The 10121-nt window shown below is 42.4% G+C and overlaps 1 protein-coding gene across 2 annotated transcripts in view; it reads right to left on the bottom strand.

The window, feature by feature from the left end:
• Window positions 1-506: 506 nt before the first annotated feature.
• Window positions 507-10121, bottom strand: part of anapc1 (anaphase promoting complex subunit 1) — a 34095-nt gene continuing 24480 nt past the window's right edge. For both annotated transcript variants that reach the window (XM_035172962.2, XM_035172963.2), the window contains exons 44-53: window positions 9220-9306; window positions 8827-8944; window positions 6618-6695; window positions 6437-6504; window positions 5796-5934; window positions 4919-5005; window positions 3274-3369; window positions 2740-2929; window positions 1655-1786; window positions 507-1126 (exon numbers count right to left, since the gene is read on the bottom strand). In XM_035172962.2, the coding sequence (XP_035028853.1) occupies window positions 984-1126; window positions 1655-1786; window positions 2740-2929; window positions 3274-3369; window positions 4919-5005; window positions 5796-5934; window positions 6437-6504; window positions 6618-6695; window positions 8827-8944; window positions 9220-9306 (1138 nt within the window). In that variant the 3' untranslated portion in view covers window positions 507-983. The remainder of the gene's footprint in view (window positions 1127-1654; window positions 1787-2739; window positions 2930-3273; window positions 3370-4918; window positions 5006-5795; window positions 5935-6436; window positions 6505-6617; window positions 6696-8826; window positions 8945-9219; window positions 9307-10121) is intronic.

Genomic DNA, 10121 nt, shown 5'->3' with positions numbered 1-10121 from the left:
AATGACTGAATACAAGGGACAAAACGTATTTCTCAAGCACAAATGGAAACGTGTTATGAGCAGTTGATAATTCTGAGGTGGATGAGATGTTTTCTCCAGCTCTGTGTGTCTATGCACACAAAGAACCCAACAGAAAGTCTAATGGGTTTGATCTGAGTGTGAGGAGCGGATCTGTGTGTTGCAGCTCTGTGAAGCGGGTGTGGGCCATTGGTTTGTTTTGGGAATGTTTTCCATTTTCACTGGAATGTTGTGTTGGTTAAAAATAATCTGAAATGCCAAGTTGAGCTCAAACTGCAGATCCTCCCACACAACGTCTTCATGACATCAGGGTTCCGTTGCTCAGTTTGGGAATCGAAATCGTTGCGGCAGAGGTTGTTGATTTTTAATGGGTTAGACACTGGGACGCACAGCGGTTGGAGGCAATATGAGAATAACACACATTTTCCTGAAAGATTTTCCGCCTCGTGGGGAAATGTTAACGAGAATAAACCACAGTATTCATGAAGTGTGCGCGTACTTTTACGATTTTATTGTCTCGCCTCAGTTTTCCCGTCTTCACAGGACAGTAGCCTGAATTGTGGAGAGTCTTCATTTTGCACTGAGCAGTCGTTTCTGTCCTTTGCCTCCTGCTGGACTTCTGAGCGAGTGACGTCCATCGTACGAGTCCCCGTTTCGCATATGTGGCACCAGAGAACTGGCTTCTGCACTGCAAAATTACTGAAGCCTAAACTTTCTTTACACTGTTAATAAAAACACTAAATACAAATATTATATTACAAAAGCTTTAAATCTGATTAGACTTTTTTTGTGGCTGAGAAGGAAACAAAGTGTTTTTTCTACTTGGAGGAGGTGCGGCCACACAGATGCAACGAGGACGTCTTAGAGTCAGATTTTCTCCCACTTGCTACAAACACCTGCAGGTATCAGCGGTCTGTCCTACCTGTGCTCGCAGCGGGAGCATAAGGCTGTGAACTGCAGCGGTATCAACACGCGTGCAGAGGGAAGCCCGGCATTGTCTGTGGATTTAACGCAGAGCCCAGCAGGACGGGCACCAGCCTGAGCAGGTCTCTGAGCGGGATGCCCAGCCGGCTGCTACGTGACAACAAGTCCCCGAGTGAGCTGCAGCCTGCAGGGAGAGAGGACAGAGCTTCAGATGAGGTGAACATCACTGCTACAGGAGTACGACTGTTATTGTTCCATATACTCAAGTTGTTGGGATGGGATTTGGATAAAGACGACTCTATTATAACATCCTCAGTGGTGGAAGAAGAATTCAGATCCTTTAGTTTAAGTCCCCATATTGTAAAAAAGTGAGATTTCCATGTATTTTGTGATTATAAAGCAGATCTAGGTGCAATATAAATACTGTGAACGAATCAAAACTCTCAATCAAGAGAAATTCACACAGCCTGTATTCAGAAACATCGGCTGTGCCTCCAACACGATCAATGCAGTGCTACAAAAACTAAAGTATTTCCCTCGTAGTAAAGAAGAAATATTGAGAAGCAGAACATTAATATATAATCAAGGGAAGTACCTCAGAATTGCAAGTGCACGATGGAGTTTAACTCCTGCTCTGTGTACTGAGCGTTTGCATGAAAATCTACTGTGTATCTGCACACACTCGTACATGGTGATAACATGTTAGTCTCACCCTCCAGCTGTGTGTGTGTGTTCCTGAGGCAGGGGATCGAGCGGTACACCAGGAAGCAGGCCAACGTGATGGACTGGGTGTCCTTAGGGAGGGCCTCGCCCCTCAGGTAGGACCTCAGCACTGAGCTGTTGTCTAGAGCAGAAAACACACAGGTCAAACAGTCAAACAGGTATTTCTTATTCATAGGTGGGTGTTTGTGTAATAGATTACTGTACCTGTAGCGATTATTTGCATAAATGTGTTTTTTTACCAGGTGACAAACTCAAAACAAACGTTGCGTTTACAAGACAAATTTAACATTAAACTTCGGAAAACAAAACTCTTTTGAATTAAAGAAGCTGTAAAAACAAATATCTGTTCAAACACGTTTTCCGTTGTAACTGTTTTATCTTAAACAAGAGAGTTGATGATGGGAATCAAGATGCAAGAAACTAATTTGTTCTCAAGTTATGTATCAAAGAAACTAACTTAAGTGTTTCCTCTCACATCTGGAGAGTAGAGGAGAAAAACCCCAGAATGGCAATAAAAATAACAAGGTTCGATTCATGGGTGAGTTCCAGAGAACAGCAAGATTCTTGATGCTCGAGATCAAGTTAGTTTGGTTTGTTCTTTGATTCGTCTGCCAGCAACAAGAGTCTTCATGAAACATGACGGTGAAGGCAAGTTGGATCTGTTTACATGATCACAGGCTTTGTCCCACGACACCTGTTTCCCACGCCTCTGTGTGTGTGGGTGTGCATGTACCAGTAAGGGATGGAATGTGTGTTTGTTGAGTGTATACACGGCCTGTTTAACTTCTAAACTATGACATTAGGCTGCTACACCCAGTCCAGGGAAACAAGATGAAACACATCCAGCCTGTGAAATCTCAGAGCAGTGACACACCTGACACTTGGTTTCCTGAACAAAAGGCAAAAATATTAATGGTGTTAATAAGTGATGCTTCTTTAAAGTTGAAACCTCTTTATTTATCTTTTATCTAAATCTCTGTTTAATTTAAAGAAAATATATATGAAAATGTTTTTAATATTTTCACTTGATACGAGTCAAACACTCCTCCCTCCCTCCCTCCTGCCTCTCCTCACCCTTGAGCCAGCTGTCCAGCGCTGCATCCACCATGTTCTTCATGACGGGCAGGAACTCGGAGGTGAGCAGGGCGTCGTGGCGATTCGCGGCGGCCCGCAGCACCCTGCCGTCCCACAACTCCACCACCAGACGCAGCTGCCAAAGGGGGAAGGTCTGCAGCAGGTCCCCCCGACGCAGAGCACCGACCGCCTAACACACAGCAGCGGAGACGCAGGATTTGAAAAAAACCTTTGTATGTGCAGATCAGATGTTTATCTCCGACAGTGACGTTAGGTTTTAATAACTTCGAATATCAGTAACTGCATATTTCAAAATCCCCGTGAACAGCTTTCCTACAAAATGAAAATCAACCTACAGACACGTTACAGTTAATTTCACAGCGTTTACTTATTTATTCATGGGAACATTGGCTTTATTATTATTTATTATGAATGAAATTGTCAAGGTATGAAACAGAGGTGCGTGTGTGTGTGTGTGTGTGTGTGTGTGTGTGTGTGTGTGTGTGTGTGTGTGTGTGTGTGTGTGTGTTTTACCTGCTCAATAGCGATATATGTGGGCAACATCTCTGGACACTCCTGTGTCACACACTCGTACAACATGGCCGAGAACAACACCAGAGTATCCTCCCTCTGCACAAACACAACACACATTGTGTTAGTCTGTGTGGTTTAGGTATTACACATGCTGTTTTACACCATAGGCTGTAATTAAACACCGACGACATGTCTCCATTTCCTCCTATTGAATAAAAACTGAAGCTAAAATAATGAATAAACTGATAAAGGGGCTGCAATCTTGTGCTTTTAATGTAATTTGGAGTCTGTGCAGTAGTGGTTATGGTGTGGAGTCGTGTATCGAGGTCCCACCGATACACACGCTCCATTGATCCCCAGTCAGTCTCAGCTGTCAATCATTACCTACCATCAGTGTGATGAGAAGTACCTAAAGGTTTAGTCCATGTCCTGTTAACTAACATGGAGGAGGTGGGGCTTACGATTCATACTGCAGCCAGACACAAGGAACTGTGCAGGATGGTCTGGCTTCATGTCGTCCAGCTTTATATAAAGTCTATGGTTTATACAGCCACATCAAACCCCTGTGATGTAAACCAATCATTTTTGTTTTCCAATCTTGGGTATGTAAGTTTGTGGGGATCTTTTTTGGGACAGTTCTCCTCTACACAAAACTAATACATTTTAAATGACATCTAAATAAACTGGAAGCAATGGAATGGGGACAAAAAAGGAACTTGTCAAACCTGACCATGGAATTCAGCCTTTTTATATCACAAAATCCAAACTGATTCATTTTAAATCAGTAAAAGGAAACCACAGGCATTTCCTTAAAAGATAAAGTAATAATCTGAACTCCGCCAGAAGGTTAAGGTGTACTCATTTAGAAATTGTACAAACTAACAACTATACTTTCAAGGCCATCTCTTCACATCTAGCAGACATGGGGAGATTGGCAGGATGCAGCCTGTGCGTTCAGGTCTAGACATGGAGCTATTTAACGCTACATTAATAAAAACCAGACACCAAAGAATCTTGCAATTACTTGCCAGGAAACACAACTTCCTAAATGTAACAAGAAAGAAGGTGTTGACATTAAATAAACAAGGAGACGCAAAGGAGAAGCAGGAAAGACTGAGCTGGTGTCACTGGACTGATAATAACTGATAAACAGCACAGAAATCTGTTGTCGTTAAATTCAATTACTGACGGTTACGCTAGAAAATGACAAATTTTCTTCCATTTCACTGTGAAAGCTGAAGCCAGCGACCCAACCAATTAACCTGGAGGTGTGAGGAAGCCGCCTCTTTACTCAGAAAATATGAGTCAAGTGATTAACCAGATGACGCATCGGTCATGGCATCTGGAGCATGTCTGTTCTTAGTGTGCTCCGTACATTTAAGGTTTGTTTTTCCATTAAATCAGTTTTTCCATATTCAGGACATGACTTTAAAGACTTTGCTGCAGAGATTACATTTCTTTTAGATAATCATGGCCCTGTCCTGATAGTGAAAGTCAAATCAGCCTTGGCTCAGGAGGAAGAGCAGGTCATCCACTAATCAGATGTTTGGCGGTTTGATCCCCTGCTCGTCCAGTCGGTATGCTGAAGTGCACTCGGGCAAGGAACTGAATCCTTAATTGCCTATTTCTGTGCACTCAAACTCACGTGTTTCATTCCATCAGATGCTTTACAGAAGAGCTCAGCAAAGGAGACCAGGGCCGGCTCGGAGGTGAATGTTGAGATGGCTTCAGGCTGCGAAACAAAAAAAGAACACATGAGGAAAGAGTAAAATTATTTAGATTCACAAACACACAAAGGAAGAATAGAGAAACAAGACAAAGACAGTCGAGGACGAGAAAAGAATAAGGAAAAGATTTTTTTTTAGACAATAGGAGAGAAGTGTGCGAGGAGATGCAATCAAGGGAAGGAAGAAAGGAAGGAAAGATGAATGCACAAGAAGAAAAAGATGAAGGGGGAGGAAGGACAGTGAGGACGAGTGGAATAAATGACGTGTGTTCTGTGGACCTGCAGGTGTATTGACAGCATACACTAAGGCCATTTGGAAACCAGTAATAGTCTGTCAGCCACAGAGCTGCCTGGTGAAACCGTAGTGACAACCTGCCAAGACTGGAAACAACCAGCCACAGGGGAGGAGGTCACCTAAATTGCACTCGCTTCTATTTGCAGCCCGTTGTTGTTGTTGTTGGTGCAAACTTGTTTCTCTAAATGTGTATCTTAGGCATTTTTTGTGTGTATTTCTTTCAACAGAAAATGTTTCTTTATTTCTCCATCTCCTTTTTACTTCAGTCTCAGTGTATCCATGAGTATTATTACTTCTCCACACAATTTCAGCAGAGTTAAACTGTAGTAAGAAAAACAGCCTGCAAAAATAAGTGACCAATTAAAAAAAGAAAAAAGGAGGCCATGGTTTGTTTGGTCTGTACATTCAGATTCAAATTGCCCACATCGCTCTCTCTGCTCTACAGAATCTGAACGGACCTCCAGTGACGGCTGCAGGTGTTACTGCGTACGTGTGACAGACCTTGAAGGCTTGGACTCCGGAGTTTCGGTGGTTGACGGTGGAGGCCAACAGGCTCTTCCAGCCCTGAGGGTCGTCTTTGTAGGGCAGCTGGCCGGCCCGTAGTTTTACATACAGCACCCCGTGTCTAGAGAGGATGGACCTGAGGGAGAGAGAAGCTGTTCTTTAAATCAATTAACCTCATCAATACATGAGATCAGAGTGAATTCCTGGATTCTACTTATCCATCTATGAATGATCAGTGTATTTGGTGGTTTCTGTTATTCTCTTCACGGTTTACATCAGTTTCAAAGACAAGCGGTTTCCTCTATACTTACTGCTAGAGCTGGGGGAAATTATATCAAGATAATAATTCAGATTATATTCAATATTTATAATTAACACACAAAATGTCACATTATTATTTATTTTAGGTTTAAAGACCGATTTGTGCTCCTGAGTGAAGGTTGAGGTTTTAAACTCCATGATAAACACTTTAAACATTTTACACATCTGAGGTGGATCAATTGTGTGTTGTACCTTTTCACTGTGCTTACACAATGCACAGGAATTATATTGATATGTTAAGCATTTGTTATATTGCCACTGATGAAAGTTGTGTTGTGATAATTGCTGATATTTGTTGATTGCCCGGCCCCACTTACTGCAGATGCTGTGTTTCTTTGCTGAGATCAATGGACAGTTCCCAGTAACGTGGCCCCTTCACCTTCACCTGCAATAAGCAAATGTAAAAAAATTTGCATGTTAGGTGATAAAAAGGTGAGGAGATCAGATCATGTTTCCACTGGGCTGCAAAGCTGTGAAGCTGCTGTTCTCAGACTTTACCCGTTTGAGATGGTGCAGCTCAGGGAGCATGGTGGGGGCCATCAACTCTACCGTCGTCTCATCGTACCACTTGGTCGCCTGAAACAAGAGAAAAATACGTCATCACAACACACACAAGGTTAAAGGGTTACATACAGACACAGTTTCACACTAATTGTTAAATCTAACCACCGATGCATTGAAATTGATCGATAAGATCTATAACCTGAATTGAAGAGCGTACACGAGGCGGATGAAATAATCTTGCTTCCTGGAAATTAAGAGTGAAGGCAAGAATTCTGCCCAGGCCACACATGATAGTGAGAGTCATGACTTTGATCAGAGAGCAGATAATTATTAGAGTACAGATATGAGCTGTGAAAGCCTAAATTCCTTTAAGAGAACAGAATATTACAGAGGCGCTCCTGAGTCAACTCAACCAAGTCAGACAGGGGTAGACTTATTCTGATGAAGAGAGTAAAATCGAATAAATTAAGTATTTGACAGAAGGAACATGGGTGTGTGTTAAGCAGGAGTCATCTTCAATAACCCTGATAACTGGTGATGTTCATGTGACAGTGAAACAGGTTTTTGTGCTTATGAATACAATAATGTTACCAGAAAGTTGAAATACAAGACTTGAACCTCTTCTCGCTTTTCAAGTTAAATGCTCAAATGTATCATGTTAACATTTTATGAAAGAATTGCATCTGAATTCTTTATAAAACAAATTAACAAGAAGATTATAAAATGTGCATGAATGTTTGCAAGAGTCACGTAACGAGTAATTGACGTCGTGGTGTCCATCTGAGCTTGCTGCTGTGAATCTAATTGAAGTGAGGAACGCTGTCAGGCGTCGTCCCCACTGTGGACAGCAACGTCCATCTTTGACCTTCAAATCCGTCACATGTGGAAGTACTGAAACACTAGCAGCTTGAATCACAAGTGTTAAGACGCTCGATCATGTTCTTTGATCTACATCCGCACTTCGTCATCTCCCCAGGTCTAGGAAAGCGACTGTCAACACGGTTGCTTTTAATCAACTGCATCAAAAATCCTGCACCGACCCACAACATCGTACAGACAGAAACAGTCAAGGTACAGCAGCGCCAAAATTAACAATACCCTCTGAACGGCAAAGTGAGATTTCTCTTCATCTACTATACTTTAACTGTAATTCATATATACTTTTGAAATAAGTCAGGGACAAACTGTGAGAGAAGGCAGAGAGTGAATGAGTGTGAGGACACTGAAGCTGTGAGCCGGAGGAAGCAGCCCGGCTGACGGCAGCAACGAAAGATGAAAAGCAGAACGTGGTGGTTTGGTGGGCAGGAGCGTTATTTTGAAATGAACTGACATTGGCTCATATTGTGTGTCACAGTTCATGTTAGCTTGTGTGTGTCTGTGCGTGTGTGTGCGTGTGTGCGTGTGTCAAGAGGAAGTGTGGCGAATTTACAAGTATGACAGAGATAAAGACATAGAGAGAGGAACTGCACGCCCGGTTATGCAACAGAACAACCTACTGTTGAGTTTCATTCTCTAGTGTCCACATTGAGCTTCTTCATGACTGAATACGGAAGTCGAGCAAATGGTTGAGAACATTTTATGGTCTTGGTTGCTTAACATATTGCAGCTCAATATTGTGACAAACTGTAAAACTAGAATTACCGCACTGAGGTCGCATCCCTCTGCCAATCAGTGCAGATTCCATGTACATGTTTCTAAATATTTTTTTTCCAGATTCATATAAGGACACTGTGACCTTAGACCACTGAAACCTAAAAACAATATCTTTGAGTTCAAGTGACAACTGATCAAAAGTTTAAGTAATTTCCTCAAGCAGTCTTGAGATATCACATTCACAAGAACATGAGGGGCACTGTGACCTTGACCTTTCACCTCCAGGCACCAAAATGGAATCGGTTCATCTTTGTGAACGTTTGTACCAAATTCCTTCAATCCGATCTTCAGATATCATGTTCAAGAAAAACATAAACATACTTCGTGAGGCCACCATGATCTTAGCCTTTGACTTTTGGCTCCCAAAATGAAATCCAAGCTCAAGAGAATGTTTGTGTCAAACATGAGAGAATTCCCTCGAGGCGTTCCGGAGATATCGCGTTCACAAAAACAAGCTTTGTTAATGGGCAAAGTGAGCATCTCCTTGATTCACAGGTGTGTGTGTGTGTGTGTCTGCATGTGTCAGCCAGACCGCCCTTGTTAAACCGACCTTGTAGGTGACCTCTAATAGGGCGTAGCAGGGCTTCAGGGAGTCCACGTCCACAGGGACCAGCAAACGCGGCTCAGCAGCCAGCACGGCCAGGTGCCGCAGGGCCTGCAGGTGGTAGCTGCAGCGGCACAAAGAGTTTGAGATTTACCGTCAAATATAAGTGGGCAAGACAGATTCAGTATACAGTAAATTATTACTACAGAAAAACATGAGAAATGTATAATATAATATATTATTTTATACATTGTGTGAGATGTGACTCCTGATGCAAGGTTCCTCTCCTGGATGCAGCGTGTTGTGTTCAGGACACTTTACAGCACGTGCATGTGTTTGCATTTACAAGACGTAAACCAAGTATTTACTGCAAATAATTTGAGTGTGCGTCAGTCTCACCGGTTGTCGGTACTGTGAGCGGGGAAGTGTGGGTACAGCGCACACAGCAGAGCAGCGATGGCCGAGTTGGAGGTGCTCAGGGTGTACCTGACAAAAAACATTAGAAATACTGTTACTTGACTTGTGTCTTTCACACAGAGACTCACACACGGTTTTTCCACAAGTAACAATGAAGTTTGCTTTTAAATTGTCCTCATGAAACAATCCTCACAAAGTGAAGTTAGTGAATCCAGGTGTGCGTTCTGATGCAGTTAACGTCATCGCCTCTTAAACGTAATAGCTGCCAGTTGAGTGTCTACTTTGACTAATGGAGTCATTATCTTTAAGTTGGGTCAGATAATAAAAGGCTGCTTGCACACGGGTTACTTGTAAGAGCACTGAGGTGAATTACTTAGCTCTCCACTTTAATGGACGGCTTTAGTCGTGTTTAGCATGTTTTAAAAACCTCAACGTTACATTCTTTGTTTCTTCAGTTTACAATTCAAAAGACCTGAAACACAGAGTCACAGTCGGTGAAGGTGAAAATCAGGTGAAATTCAAATTGTTCTCAACAACTAGTAACAAGGGGATATAAGGAGATAGGGATTTGTTTTAAGAGGTCAAAAGCCCAAAAGAGCTGGAATCATTGCTACACCCTATAGTATGCATAGAGTATATACCACTGCTTGGATTAGGAACCTTGATCACACTGTGAGAAATCAGCAGTGTTGGGTTTGAAACGAATAACAGTCACAGACTTTTGCTGACCAACACATAAAACTTGCAACCTCACAAGTGAAGTTCTAGCTGTGTTGCTATTGTTTTCTACTGCGCACAAAGATGTGTGAAGTTAATTAGATGACAGGAAGTCTGTCGTCTACATTTGAACCACACTAAATGTTTTAGGGGCAGTGGGCAGCCCC

This window comes from Hippoglossus stenolepis, chromosome 12 (assembly GCF_022539355.2).
Source record: "Hippoglossus stenolepis isolate QCI-W04-F060 chromosome 12, HSTE1.2, whole genome shotgun sequence".
NCBI classification, from domain to species: Eukaryota; Metazoa; Chordata; class Actinopteri; order Pleuronectiformes; family Pleuronectidae; genus Hippoglossus; species Hippoglossus stenolepis.
This window is presented reverse-complemented; position numbering and strand designations above follow the sequence as displayed.